The 15,281-nt window shown below is 37.4% G+C and overlaps 2 protein-coding genes across 2 annotated transcripts; one reads left to right on the top strand and one right to left on the bottom strand.

The window, feature by feature from the left end:
- Positions 1-4,253: 4,253 nt before the first annotated feature.
- Positions 4,254-9,627, bottom strand: LOC137887817 (uncharacterized). Its single transcript, XM_068731039.1, has 10 exons — positions 9,485-9,627; positions 9,325-9,389; positions 9,128-9,236; positions 8,780-8,928; positions 8,495-8,634; positions 8,188-8,350; positions 6,771-6,864; positions 6,546-6,624; positions 5,799-5,872; positions 4,254-5,711 (listed from the first exon to the last, which is right to left on the bottom strand). The coding sequence occupies exons 1-10, from the start codon at positions 9,511-9,513 to the stop codon at positions 4,715-4,717; spliced, it is 1,899 nt and encodes a 632-aa protein (XP_068587140.1). The 5' UTR covers positions 9,514-9,627; the 3' UTR covers positions 4,254-4,714.
- Positions 9,628-10,219: 592 nt separating this feature from the next.
- si:zfos-1056e6.1 (uncharacterized protein LOC107988029 homolog) lies at positions 10,220-15,113 on the top strand. Its single transcript, XM_068730947.1, has 9 exons — positions 10,220-10,322; positions 11,357-11,424; positions 11,599-11,646; positions 11,797-11,861; positions 11,957-11,994; positions 12,888-12,967; positions 14,128-14,190; positions 14,398-14,448; positions 14,740-15,113. The coding sequence occupies exons 1-9, from the start codon at positions 10,247-10,249 to the stop codon at positions 14,791-14,793; spliced, it is 543 nt and encodes a 180-aa protein (XP_068587048.1). The 5' UTR covers positions 10,220-10,246; the 3' UTR covers positions 14,794-15,113.
- The last annotated feature ends 168 nt before the right edge of the window (positions 15,114-15,281 follow it).

Consider the following 15,281-nt stretch of genomic DNA (forward strand, 5'->3'; position numbering starts at 1 on the left):
ACAATCCAATAAATCACCAGGAGAGGATGGCTTCCCTCCTGAATTCTACAGAGAATTTAAGGACTTACTTACCCCCCTTATAATGGATGTGATTAATTTAGCATCCAAAACTCAAACTCTTCCAGAATCATTCTCCACTGCCATAATCACTGTGATTCACAAAAAAAATAGAGATCCATTAAAGTGTTCCTCTTTTCGACCTATTTCCTTGTTGAATTCAGATTACAAATTGATTTCCAAAGCCCTGGCTAACAGGCTTGGCCAATATTTGCCAAAATTAATAAACCCAGACCAGAGCGGCTTTATTTTGAAACGCTCATCAGCCAATAACTTGTGCAGACTCTTTAATATTATCCATCTAACAAAATCTAAAAGTGAACCTAGTGTAGCTGTAGCATTAGACGCTGAAAAGGCCTTTGATAGGCTAGAGTGGCCGTACTTATTCAAAGTTTTGGGCAAGTTTGGATTTGGCCATTTGTTTATCAATTGGGTGAAAACCCTTTACCATAAACCCAGAGCCAAAATTACCACAAATGGACAGACTTCGACAGCATTTCCCTTGAGTAGATCGAGTCGACAGGGTTGCCCTCTGTCTCCAGGACTCTTTGTCCTGGCTATTGAACCACTTGCTGAAGCAATTAGACGGGATCCAGATATAAAGGGGTTCAGAGTGGACCAAATAAATCATAAAATTAATCTCCTGGCAGATGATGTAATTCTGTATCTAACAGACCCGGTTAACTCTCTCACTAAACTACAGACGCTACTAAACACCTATAGTGCTATTTCAGGATACAAGGTCAATTTGGAAAAAAGTGAAATTATTCCACTCACAAACTTCGATCACACTGAATACCAACAAACAACCCCATTTAAGTGGCTACCGAATATTAAATATCTAGGAATAATTACAGATAATGATCTTAAAAACTTGTACAAATTGAATTACGTCCCATTGCTGAGTAAAATCGAGAACGACCTACGTCGATGGATGAATCTACCCATTACTCTAATTGGTCGAATAAACTGTGTGAAAATGAATATTCTCCCGAGGTTGCAGTATCTTTTCCAGTCCTTACCCATTCCATTACCTCAAACCTTTTTTAAAACCCTCAACAAACACATTAGGCAGTTTTTATGGAACTGTAAAATGCCAAGGGTGTCAATGGAAAAATTAACATGGGATTATAGTCTAGGAGGTTTTCGACTACCCAATTTAAAGAAATATTATTTAGCAGCCCAGATGCGATATATTTTGTCATTTTTTGACGGTGGTGCTGCCCCCTCTTGGATACAAATTGCACTTCATCCTTTGAAAGAAGAAACCTCCAGTGATTTTATTTATAAATGGAACTCCAAAACCATATCCAGCAGGACAGACAATCCTATTTTGAAACATTTTATTAAAATATGGTATGAAGTTCACAAAACTCTTGGACTAAATATGAGACTATCACCAAAAACACCTCTAAGACAAAATGAACTTCTACCCATGACTCTAAATAACAAGATTCTGGAGACTTGGCATGACAGAGGAATCCGGCATCTCGAAGATTGCTTTGATCAAGGACTTCTCATGTCTTTTGAAGAACTGAAGAGAAAGTATGACTTGTCCAGTAGAACTTTCTTTTGTTACCTCCAGTTAAGATCTTTTTTGAGAACCAACCTGGGCCCTGGAATGACTCTACCTGTGTTAACTAATGTGGAAAAATTGCTTCACCAGGGAAATGTGTACAAATTTATTTCTAAAACGTACTCCATGTTGCTGAATGAGGGCCCAAAACCAGGATTACACAGATCCAGGATGAGATGGGAATCAGACTTGAATATAACAATTGATGAACAACTCTGGTCAGATTTGTGCCAGAACAGTTTGTCAGCAACGGTTAATGCCCGGTACAGACTTGTTCATTATAATTTTCTTCATCAGCTGTACCTCACCCCACAGAAGCTACATAAATCCAAACCTGAATTGTCAGAAATGTGTTTCAGATGTGGTATAGAGGTCGGCTCCTTCCTACACTGTACCTGGCTTTGCACAAAGGTGAGGTCCTTTTGGTATGACTTTTGTAATACAATAACTAAGATCACAGGTGTTACCTTTCCATTAGATCCTGAGCTATGTTTACTGGGAAACTTCACAACTCTCAACAGGTCTTTAACAAAGCCCCAAATTAAACTTGCAGTAATTGCTTTATGTGTGGCCAGGAAATGTATTGCAATGACATGGAAATCTGATTCCCCCACTCTCATCGACAAATGGTCTGTGGAAATGAACAGTTGTATTCCTCTTGAAAAGATTACATATAGTCTCAGAAAAAGATATCATTTATTTTTGAAAATCTGGCAGCCTTATTTGGAGTACATGGGTACAACACTAACAGTACAATAGGACTGATTATTTGAAGTTACAATATGCTTTGTGCTGTGTCACTTTATGCACCAACCTTTTTTGTTTTTTGGTTTGTTCGGGTGGGGGGAATTATTTATTTATTTACTTAATTTTATTTCATGTATTTGTGTTTTGTTTTTTTTGTTTTTTTTCTTTCTTAGCGTGTTATGTAATTTTTTGTAATGTTTAATGTACTGTGTTCTGTAAGCTCTGCACGTCCTCTTGCTTGGTTAAAAGACTTGGAAAAATAAAATATTCCAAAAAAGAATTATAATATTTGAGTTTTATAATTATATTAACAATTACTCGTGTTTATAATAACAAAATAGCTTTAGTGGTCAAGTAAATGTATCTGTACTTCCAACTGACAGCTCACATAGCTAACAGTAAGAAGTCCAATCTCCCTGTCTGTCCCATTAAATGAAATAGTTTATGTACCATTGTTTAAACCTTCCACCCCAAATGTGAAACTGTACCCAGTTTCAACAGAAAAGTACATAGAAATAAGGAAGTTTCCATGCCATATTTCACAAGTTCCTACTAATGAAGCTGTACATTGTATTTGAATATGACTTGACATTTTTTGTGATTACTAAGATGGGACACGATAACAAAAAATGAAACTTCTCCATGGAGTCAATTTATCCAAATCACACAAAAAAAACACCTCTCTGTATCTAGCCATGCGGTTAGTTTTACTGTCATTTGTAAATACATTCATGTTGTCTTCTGCCTCAACAATGACTAAAATGATTAACACATTAAAAACTCAGCAGCAATGTCCCTTTGAAGCAAACACAAGATGATATAAACAACTTTTATTTGAATAAGGCCCAGCAGAAGTTATAATTCCTGCGCCAGCTCAGGAAGTTGAACCTGCCTCAAGAGCTGCTGATTCTGTTCTACTCCACCATCATCCAGTCTGTTCTCTGGTCGTCCATCACTGTGTGGTTTGGATCGGACACTAAACCGGACAGGAGCAGACTACAACGGACTGTCAGGTCTGCAGAGAGAATCATTGGCTCCAGCCTGCCCTCCATCCTGGACTTGTACACCTCCAGAGTCAGGAAACGAGCAGGAAAGATCACTGCAGACCCATCACACCCTGGATGAACAAGCTGTTCCAACTCTTCCCCTCTGGAAGGTGCTACAGAGCACTGTACGACACAGGAACAGCTTCTTTCAGCTGGCCGTCACTCTCATGAACAATTAATCAGAGAAACTGCAATAATACCTCCATTTGCACTATCACCTCAATTCCACTGTCGTTGTTGTATAGGTTTATGTTCATATATATATATATACTTTTGGATATATATTTATATGTATTTGTACATAGTCGTTAAATGTTAAATGTTTATACTTACATCTGTTCTACTTTTTTTGTTGTCCTTGTTTTATGTTTTTTGTATATTTCTCCCCAATAAATCTGTTTCTAATTCTGAATGATTTTCCACCAAAGAAATGTGCCTTAATAGTAAACCGTGTTTCACCAAAGAGATCTAGTGCTGATTAAAGACAAGAATACCACCAGTTCTTTGCGTATAGTGAATTCATTTTGAAATAAGAGTCTGTCTTTGTCTTTGAGATGGCTTTGTTGTGACGAGTATAGCCGGAAGTGATGTGTGTTTCTTTGGAAGTGGCTCATCAGTTCCAGAGACGAGCTATGAGGAAGTCATTTCACAAGCCTGAATAGCGCAGCTCATTACGACAGCTGTCTGGTTTCAGACGTTTACTCAGTTTGAATATATTTTTCTTTAAAAGGCTCAGTATTGATGGCTAAATTGGGTACATATGATGTTGACTCCTCTAGTCAAATTAAGCTTAGAGAGAGATTGAAATTATCTACCAGAAATAAGCCTTCTGTTAACTCACATTTTTACTGAAGTCTTATTAACACAACAGCACACACTGGATAGTTGAACATGATTTACAGCGACACAGTCCTCTATGCTTTATACAACATTTAGGGAACACATTTGACCTTACACATAACATAGTTGAATATGACATGTGAGTTACGGACATGCGAGCGACTGTATCCGTTTTGTTCAAGCACTGGAGCAAGCACACATTTAAAACTCAAAACAAGTGCATTCTGTTGATGACAGAAATTTGACATGAATATTTTTATGTACAAACTTTTGGGATTTTTGTCACATCATAGGCAGTCATACACAGTTGCAACATATTCATGAATTAAACATGAATCAAACGCTAACAAAAAATACCCATGACACACTTTAACAGTCATGTCACAGTTGAGAAACCAATGTCAATGCAAAGTCATGGCACACAAAATGAATGCATAAAAATTCATCCCTACACACTCTGATAGCCAATGTCTGAGGTTAATGGCATAGACTGGTCAGCAGGGATCAAACAGAGAAAAGGTCTTTGGAGCTCAGAGAGACACTGGCCTCCCTGGACATTGTTATTGGAACATAAGAAGCTTTGAGGCATCTTGGTCAATAATTCCTCTGTATACTTGCTTGAATGTTCCTCTTTCTCATCACTTCTCTCTTCGGAAAACAAAATATCAGGCTGCTCCACCAGTTTCTGAAATGGCTGGTAGTCGTCATCCACTGGAGGAAAGCTGTATGAGCCTGCAGGCACACGGCCGTGGCAGGGGTTTTCATCACATATAGCTGCCCCTTCAGTGTTTCCATGTTGCTTTGTCGCACCACAAACCACCTCCTCAGAACTCTCACAATTGGCCTCAACTCTGGACACAGAATCACATGACCCAATTGTGCTGGTGCCGCTAGAGACGGCGGACAAACTGGAGTCTTCTGCATATGAAAATCCCCCAGAATCTGCATTGCACTGCTGATATGACATGTCCATTGGCATAATAGATGGAACCCCAGGTAGTGAATTAACAAGCGGACAAGCTGGTGCCTGTGGGTTAACACAGGTCACAATGTCACCCGCACTAGGATGGTATGCAGAGTCACAAAGCATTTCAGCCGGCGTCTGGACCTCAGAGCTGTCTGTCAGAATCTGATGTGGGCAGCTGGGAATGACGATGGAATAGGTTTTGTTGTCAAAGCCGGATGACCAACAATTCATGTCATCAGCTTGGACATCACAAGGGTTGTAGGGAGAGGAGAGTAAACCACTGTCTTTGTTTAATTCTTTGGTGGTCAAAGGTGATAACGGGCCGATATTGGCAAAGACTTTTCTAAGGGCATTGTCAACACAGGCTATAATGTCAGCAGGTTCTGTATTAGCATAACTGAGACAAGAAGAGCCAGTACTGATTCCACTGCTTTGCTGAAGGCTTCCACTGCTAATGTCTCCCAGTGACCCCTTCGACCTGAATAGAGAGAAACAGATTACTTAAAGAGCCAAAAGAACCCACATAGAAATCCTTAAGGAAATGTTCTAGTGCAGCCACACTAACCATTGTTTGCTGTCATCTGGAACAAGGGGCTCAACGCAGGCAGGGGAGATGACGATTGTTCCAGGCTCCAAGACCTGCAACAAGGAGGATACAAATAATTAAAACTACAGATTTGAAACATTTTGGTTAAATGGGTCAATTTGTAAAAGTTATTTTCCAATATATTCTGCATTAATGATTTAACAGTACAGAAAAAAAAAACATTTTCAAATTGACTTGTTTGACACATTTACTGAAAGTATGTGGAGAGGTTTAAAGTTAATCAATAAGATGTCAGTCTTGGTTGGTTTGGTGAAACCCGTACCATGGTTGCTGGTGGTAACAGCAAGAGCAGTTTATTATTACAAGAAACGTCTGTTGAGCAGCTACTTTGTCACAAATACAACACACAACTATTACATATAGCTATTATGTATACTAGTATACAACTGCTATATATATATATATATATATATATATATATATATATATATATATATATATATATATATATATATATATATGTTTACAGTGCAGCCATACAAACTCTATACTGTATTGAAACATTGTTTCAATAAAAGACTAGAATGCAGAATGTAAATGCATTGAATGGCTAACGTTAAAAAATGCCAAAACTAAACAGCATTATGGATTTAAAAAATATGCTGCTAACAATTAATTTCACAATTACGTAAAATAAACAGATGCAACAATTGAAGCTGCAAGTTTTTTCAGCCAACATCAAGTTTACATCACTAGGTGACTCACCTTTGGCTTGCTTGAATGAATAACACCAAGTTTAGGATTTGGACATTTGGCAACTGTGTCCCACCACTTTGTTTTGAGCCTAAAATCAATTGGACAAATTAATTAACAAAACTCCAAAACATGTCACATAAACACAACATTGGAGTTACAGTGTTTAAGGGAAAAGCCTTGCGTATAATTCACTAACAGAAATGCAAAAACAATTTTTTTATCTGCATGACTTACTTTACATAACAGATGTATATCACACCGGTGAAGATGACTGCAGCAAAACTGAGGCTGGTGATGATAGCCAAGGACAGGGCAAGAGGGGACATAGCTGTGAAGTAACATGTATGAGGTAAATTTAGAAATCACAAATTACATGCAGTAGAGAGTTAAACTAGAGACAAGTGCATGGCATATAACTGTAGATTTGCACCACAATGACAGCTTGTGGGACGATTCAACACTTATGAATACTGTATATTGCATCAGCAGCTGTTGGCGTTGTCACTTCTGTAAAGTGCCATATAGTTACACATTTATTTTGATTTCAGTGACCACATTTCATTACAGAAGTTCATTTTACCTAACATGCACAATTAATATTTACACACTCCAGCTTAAAGACAAATAAGATGCAAACATGGATCAGTTTTTGGCCGATTAACTTCATGCAAGAGCACATTCCTGGTATCAGCAGGTCAGGTGTGGTGTGTCAATGTAGATATTTCTTTTACATTTTTAAAGATGAAAAATACAGTTAACAGCATTGGTATCAATATTTTTAGATTTTTAAGGGTCCTAGATTTCAAATAATGGGTCAGAATATTATATATTCATATTATTTTACACTTTCACTTCCCTGTATAGATTTAAGTGTGTAGATATCTATTCTACCACTTTCACTTTATAAAATGTTTCAACCAACATGAGTCCTGATCATAACTATTAAATGTTCATTCATTTTTGGATGTGCTCTATTTTGATGGATTTTTCTTAGTTTTTGTGCAGTATTAACCGCTAATTTACTGTCCATAAAAATTTTGATTGTTGCTTTTTTTTATTACTCCTATTGCCCTTCAACGTTTTTTAGCTTCTAATTATTATTACTCTTAAAAGTTGTTACCTTTTAATAGCCTATTACCTTATTTTGCGCTATTGACAAAAATAGCCTACAAAATCACTTTGATCTGCCATGACAGCCACTTGTTCTTGGCTCATATGGTTATGGAATCACACACACACACACACACACACACACACACACACACACACACTTCTTCATACACAAACACATACACACACACACAAGTCTCCGACATCCAAATCAACACACGCACATCAATTTAGTTGTGTACATTTGCTAAATTTGGCCAGCAGAGCTCCATAATACAGCGTCAATGCCCCTAAGGGAAACCAGGAGAATAGCACATATTTGCCCCATATGGCAAATGTCAAAATGACTAAAGTATGTATATGTTTTCATGTTGATTTTGTAGGCCTTTGGTGCCATGGTGTGATATTTATGATTCTTGATTGAATGAAAGATGTCATTGTGTAGTGTAGTGTGACCTGATTGGTCTCCGTGGGTCTATCAACCTATTTAAGACATGCTCTCCTATTGTTGTAAATAAAAAACTGAGAAGATGACACTTACAGGTTGTGAATTCCACCTCTTCACTACTGTCACTGAACTTGTCACTGATGTCTGTGTAGGTTTTCACGCTGACAACATATGTTGTGCTTGGGTCCAAGTGTTGACCAAGTATTTCATAGGAATTCCATTCATTAATTGTAGTCGGTGTGACCAATATAGGTTCCTGGTATGGAAAAACAATAATTATAAAAAACAGCAATCATAGTCTCTTTAACTTACCAGCAACCTGACATAATCAAATGACGAAGACTAAGTCTAGGACAAATTATCTCAGTGTTAAACAAAATGTACAAGAAATTGCTCCTACCTTTTCTTCTCCTTTTTTATGATAAGTAAGATAATGTCTCAATTCAGTCCTGATATGCTTTATCATGTGTGTATCCCACATGACTTGAAAATTTCCATTGGATTCAGTCACTGAGCGGATTGTTGGGGTATTAGGCTTTACTGTAGAAGAAGAGAGATACGAATAGTAAGGGGAATGTTTCATAACCTCCATCCAGTTTGACATCCGTTCACTCTTCACCTGGATCTAGATCCGTCTATATCTGGCAGCTACATGTTATTTGTACTTTCATTTAAGTCAACTCACAGCTGTGTGTGACATTGATGTTTATGGATTCTATAATTTTGTCTCCTTTCCGAACTGTGGCTCCATGAGTCTCCCCCAAGATCAGTGTCATTGCAACGAAGCAACAACACTGTCCAATGTCACACTGTGTGAAAGTGCTACTCCCAGCCCTGTGGAATACAAGATGGCATACATCATGTTCTAAATAGCCTATATGATATATTTATATTTCAGCTGATATTAATATTACTTAAGAAAAACAACGCCTAAATCGACACAGAAATCATTCAAAACCAAGCTAAAAAATTTACAATTTAAGCAGAATAAATTCACAGGCTTTGCAGTGAAACACAACAAAAAAAACCTCACTCATTGTGGTTGTTGAACTGGAGAGTCAAACTGTATTCAGTGCAGTTTTGCGCTTCAAAGTGGCAAACAAATCCCGTAGTATAGTCGTTGGTACAGACAAGATTTTGGTCTGAAAGACACATTACACGAAGAGAATAATTATGATAATGAGTTATTGCATAGACCATATAAAATATGTATCTTTCCACTATACGTACCAGAGAGAGCCGTTGCAATATTCCCTAAAATTAGCAGGACAAACGATATCCTATCACGGACGTGCCTGAAAGCAAAAACAATAGCAGATATTTTCTTCACTTGAATGCGACAGATTGGATAATTTAAGTAACACAGACACTTTCCAAGACTCCGGATTACCTCTTAAAATCCATGCTGAAACGATTCATTCCACTTCTCCTTCGAAAACAACAATCCAAGTCACCTACGAACCCTTTTGTGAAAATTGAACATAGACGTGCTTACATGACAGTCTCACGGTCTTCCTGATATGGAAAGCTGTTACTGGAAATGTTGCGCCACTAATTCTATGGTAAGGTCCTCCCACGCCCATTTCCTCAAAGAGTAAAAAGAAGGCAACACACTCCCCCAGCCGACAGCAGAATTTAGTGCAAGCTATATTAACAACATGTATCATAATGTAGAATGATGTAAAATAATAATAAGTGGATACACCATAGCGATAAAGGTGTAATAGGTGGCCATATGGATTAAAAGTGGGGAAATAATTTCCATCTATCTATCTATCTATCTATCTATCTATCTATCTATCTATCTATCTGTCTATCTGTCTATCCGTCTATCCGTCTATCCGTCCATCCGTCCATCCGTTTATCCATCTATCTAGTGGACAATCGGTGTTTCGCATGTTGAATTAAATTAAAACAGACTATATGAATTATAACATTTGTCTAAAAAAAAACTGACCCGTCTTGGGTACCCAAAGTAATTTCATATTCTATTTGTGCAGTTATTATTCTGACTAATGTGTTTGATGTAGGCACTTTATAATTAACATATTAGTGAGCAGAGTAGATTTATAAAGACTTATGTTGAAAGTCCCTAACCGGAAGTCGCAGGTAGGCTACTCTCGTGTCTCGTGCTGCTGTTCGGTTAATTAAAATGTCTAACGTCAATTTTCACAGATCACCACGTGTATCAAAGGCTTGGATCGCTCTGAGACGACTTGACAAACACGGTTCGTATATTTCTGCACGTGTTATGACTTTACAATCAATTATTGATTATTGTTCAGCCACTGCACTCTGTTTGTGTCCTTCTGCGTCGGTATCGATGGCAACCAGCCTCTTTAACCCATTAAAGACTCATTAAGCGCTCATATTTATCTCATGGACATGGTATAAATCCAGCATACTCACGTTATTCATACATTAATTTTTTTTTTGTTTCTACTTCAGCAAATGGTCAGCTGTAGCTAGTGAGGCTTGTATCCATAAATGGTCAAAGAGGAGAGCTCAGCTGTATTTGACTGTTGAGTGTTATCAGTTTTAATCTCAGGTGAAGTATTTTAAAGAGGGAAATAAACACCTATTTAATCTGAATATGGATTACTGTAAAACGAAATGATTAGAGCCAGCCCTAAGGTGTGTGTGTGTGTGTGTGTGTGTGTGTTTGTGTGTGTGTGTGTGTGTGTGTGTGTGTGTGTGTGTGTGTGTGTGTGTGTGTGTGATGGCGTTTTATTATCTGATGTGTTTTTCCACAAAAGTGAAAATTCTTAAATGACATCTACTGCTGCTCCCTCATTGAAATATCCAGAATATATGAAGATGCAAATATTTTCTTTATGTCAAAAGTTTAAACACTGGACACACTTCACTTTAAAGTCCATTCTTTATGTGTAATGGAGGTTTTAATTTTCCACATCACACTTGTGTTGGATGTAGCCTAAGTGGCATAGTGGAGCATGACATTTCTTATCTTAATGGTTATTTCTCACAGTACAGTAAGAAGTGAGATTCTGTCTCCACCTCTCTTTGATACCAAAGTGAACACAGCCTGGCTTCCCTGTGTAATGTGACTGTAACTGTGTACTCTCTTTACTTTACATGATTTACTTGTTTCATTCCAATATTTGAAATCATTTTCTTTTTTGTTTTGAGATGTTTTGGTTGGGCCAGGTTGTTTTGCGTCACTAATAAAACAGTAGTTACAACACTTTTTAAAGGTTGACATGTTAGAAAGTGGTAGCATCTCATGTTGTATCCGTTGCAGACGACAGAGTGGTGGCTCTTCGAGAAGTGTCCATTCCTCCAGCAGCTGAGGCCACTATGATCATACAGGTGTGCAAGTTTTTATTAGTGTACCTACATAGTATGTTCTTGTTCACCTATTTAATATAAATATTAATATATACAAATGTAAATATTAAAGATAATTATTAAAAAGATAAATAACTAAAGCTCTGTGTTTTTTTAATTTCATGTAGTATATTTTCACGTTAAATCTTTTTTCAGATTATCACCACTACCTTTGGGCTAAACTCTTCCGATGTCATATTTAAGGTACAATAACTCTTTTGCCCTAATGTTAGAGATGTAGCCCTATTACTGAAAGGCATGTGTCTGCAGAAAATTGTTTAAAAGAAAGAAAAATCTGTTTTTGGTTGCAACTGAAATTGTCAAATGATCACTTGTGCTTTGGTCTGTTTGCAGTTAAGGAACCACCGCGGCTGTCTGATCCCTCTGAACAGCTCGATCCCTGCTAACAGCAAGCACATGTAAGGAGTCTTTGGCTGCACACAGCTAAGTCTACACATCTATTCAGGGCATACTCTTATTAATTACTACTGGTGTTATGTGCTTTTCACCACAGGCCTTATGTGCTTGAGGTAGCCAAGATCTTTCAGCATGGTAAGAGTGGACGCACTTTTTTTTCTCTTTGACAGTGTTTTCTTAAACTGTGGGTCAAGATCTGGACAGGGGCCTTTCATTGGGGCTTCTACATTTCACAACGCTGTTCATAGAATAGCAACACGTAACAAGCAGCTTGCAAGCTTGCTGATCATATAGTATATCTTGTTTTTTTCATCCATTAATTTATAGTTTTCCATTTAGATTTGTATTTAAATTAAAACAAACAAGATATGACATAAATCGTTATCTTTAGAGATGCTGGTGGGCACATTTTATTACATTTGGCCAGAGCTAGGCTCACTGTTTCCCTCTGTATCAGGTCTGGGTGCTAAGCTAAGATTACTGGATGTGGGCACCCGTATAAACAGATAACAAATGACAATATAACAAAACACAGTTGTAGTAATATGAAAATATGTCCTCACAGAAGAAGTTATAATTGTTGACATTAATAAACACTATATGGCACCCATGGCTGCATACAATACATTATAGTGTGTTAAATACTATGATACTATGTTAAAGCAGATGCCATTTAGATTATGACATAAATCCTGGTTACATAAAGTACAGGTTCAACCAAAATGGATGGCAATACATTTTTAGTCACAAATGAGGAGAAAAGGCAACACCGTATCGCTAATCATTAGTTCCTGGCTAATTACATCTGTCCACAGCTAAAAATGTTTATAAGCATCTGGATTTGTTGGTACTGTATATTTTTCTACTCCTTTGTGCATTAGAACACATGATAGTTGCTGCAGAAATGTGATAGTTGCCTAAATCATTTATTAGCCATATTCATTTCTTTCACAAGTGAAACTCAAATTCAGTCTGAAGGAAAGGCAGGTTTTAGATATCTGTAATGATTGTGATGTCTCTGTTCCCAGTGCGTCCCAAGCCAAGAACCATTACCATGACTGTGATCAACAAGAGCATGAATACCAGGCTACAGACTATTGACAAGAGGGTAGGTTTATGAATGGTTCATTCAGATTCATGCAGCAGTGCTGCTCCAACATAAAATGACCCTCCTCTTTGGAGGAGAAAATGTTCAATCACGTGTCCTTTGAAATAGCCATTCAGTATTTATTTAAAACTATCAATGAGGATATTATCTAATGTTGAACAACACTGCCAATAACAATACAAAAACACATCTTCTCTGGGAAGGGGGAGTGTCACGGAGGGAACTCTTGATGAGGACTCGGACGCAGGTGTTAAGGTTCAACTGACGATCTTTTATTTTCAACAAAAAAGGCTCAGGAAAATCCCTGGAAACAAAACCTCTTTTAGCGAGGCAGGAAAACAAACTTACAAAGCAGAACTAAAAAACTCCGATTTAACTCAAAGAGTAGTAAAGTAAAAACGGCAAAGGCCAAACCAAAAATCACTTCGCAAGGAAGGTAATAATGCTACAAATAAAAAGGCTCTGATTCTACTCAAAGAGCTGGATGATCAAAATGGCAAAATGCAAAACAAGGTCGCTCTTACAGAGGAAACTAGAAACAAGAAACGAGAAACAAGAACGGGATAGACAATACTCAGGCTTGGACTTGCTGATATCATGAGGCGGTTGTGCAAGGCAAAAGGACATGACACACTGGCACAGAACAAGGGGAGACGCAGACTATAAGTACACATGAGGGAAGTGGGGGAGCAGGTGGAGACAATCAGGAATCAGGGAAGACAATCAGACTGGTGACACATGAGGAAGGGCAAGGAACCTGAAACGAGAGGAGAGTTAATTTCCAAAATAAAACAGGAAGTCACAAAACAAACGTGGAGACAGGACAAAAACCCAACTTGACATACAGGTGTGACAGGGAGGTTCTTTTCCTTCAGACAAATGAGAAATTAACAAAGTAATAGCATTGATAATTTTTTGGAAAAGGTTTTAAGATTCAGCATTTTGAATTTGGAGTAGATTTAAAAAAAATTAAAACACCACAAATAGAACATCTGAAGTCGGAGTTTTTGTGGCTAGCACAAACAAGCAAATTTGCCTGTTTTATCGTATATTCATTTTTACAATTTACTATTTATTCATGGGATTTGTATTCTGTAGTCTTGATCGTAAAGCTTTATTAGTTGCCAGAACTTGCATTAAGATTCCATGTTTTATCACAGATTCAGAGACTGGAGGAACTTCTGCCTCAGATCAAACTCAGACGCAATGAAAAACTAAGCCAGGTATTTGAACTTTTTTCTGGGCCTTCGCCAACAGTGAACACAACGATAACCATAACACATTCATGCATATGAGTGTAACCCTGACCACTTACTCATGGGCAATGTTATTTGATTGATTTTGTTTGTGAAAATGTAACAATATCACTGTGATAGTGTATCTCCACATCCACCTGACCGTGTAACACTTCCGTGTCTGTCTTGTCGCAGGAGATTGAATGTCTCAACCAGAAGTTGAGGTTTCTTCATAAGAGAATGCAGGTGAGTCATTCTGACAATGAACTTGTTGAAGGTGTTGCTGGAGTTTTGACCTCTTTAGTCATTCTGAACAAACACAGACAACCTAACTTAATCCAATTAATGTTTAAACCTTGCAAATTGCAATTTTCCAGAATGTATAGTATTGAGCTGCAACAGTCTCAAAAACACTCTCTAGAAATATCTTCATGTATTCTCCAAGTCTCTACATTGTTTCTGTAGTCTTTGTATTTCTTACTGCATGTCAACATTTTTCAGTTTCATGTTTGCACACATTTCCTTGCTCTGTTTAAGGTGGCAGATTCTCGCAGCTGGAAGGGGGTGCTGACCAGAGCCCCTCTGTGGTAACAAACACCCACATTTCTGGCTGTTTTAGAAAACACAAACCATCAGTGGGACTATGGTTACTCTCTTCATTCACTGCAGAATTTACCCTTTTACAACTTATTTTAATAGATGAATATAGAACCTTCCTACACAGTATTTTCAGTAGATTAACTGCTATTTATGGTATGTAAAATAGAAATATATATTTTTCTGCCAGGAAATGTAGTCACTTTGGTATAATTGAGTAACAACATATTTGTAACACTTTTGTGCTGTGCGTTTCTAGAATTACTATGGTAGCCAACCTATGGGTTGACCAAATGGTGAAACGTAAACTGTGATATAACCTTATGTTGTGTACACCATGAAATCAATTAAATAAAGGAGAAAAAGTGAGATTGTCTTTCTTTTGATGAACGGCTGCAATATTCAAAACCACAAAGCCTCAAATACCATAGTATTGTAATATAAAGTCCATGCTTCATCAGTTATAACTGTATTATCTTGCA

Source organism: Cebidichthys violaceus, unplaced genomic scaffold (assembly GCF_023349555.1).
Source record: "Cebidichthys violaceus isolate CVI_PGR_0920_01 unplaced genomic scaffold, fCebVio1.0.p SCAF_5, whole genome shotgun sequence".
Lineage (NCBI taxonomy): Eukaryota > Metazoa > Chordata > Actinopteri > Perciformes > Stichaeidae > Cebidichthys > Cebidichthys violaceus.

Excerpts from the sequence above, each read along its gene's own strand:
- LOC137887817 (XM_068731039.1), bottom strand. The coding sequence starts at position 9,513 with ATGAATCGTTTCAGCATGGATTTTAAGAG. Across the intron at positions 9,390-9,484 it reads TTCAGCATGGATTTTAAGAG|GCACGTCCGTGATAGGATAT; the intron begins GTAATCCGGAGT and ends TTTTGCTTTCAG. Across the intron at positions 8,635-8,779 it reads CATCAATGTCACACACAGCT|TAAAGCCTAATACCCCAACA; the intron begins GTGAGTTGACTT and ends CTTCTTCTACAG.
- si:zfos-1056e6.1 (XM_068730947.1), top strand. The coding sequence starts at position 10,247 with ATGTCTAACGTCAATTTTCACAGATCACCACGTGTATCAAAGGCTTGG. Across the intron at positions 11,862-11,956 it reads CCTGCTAACAGCAAGCACAT|GCCTTATGTGCTTGAGGTAG; the intron begins GTAAGGAGTCTT and ends TTTTCACCACAG. Across the intron at positions 11,995-12,887 it reads AGCCAAGATCTTTCAGCATG|TGCGTCCCAAGCCAAGAACC; the intron begins GTAAGAGTGGAC and ends CTCTGTTCCCAG.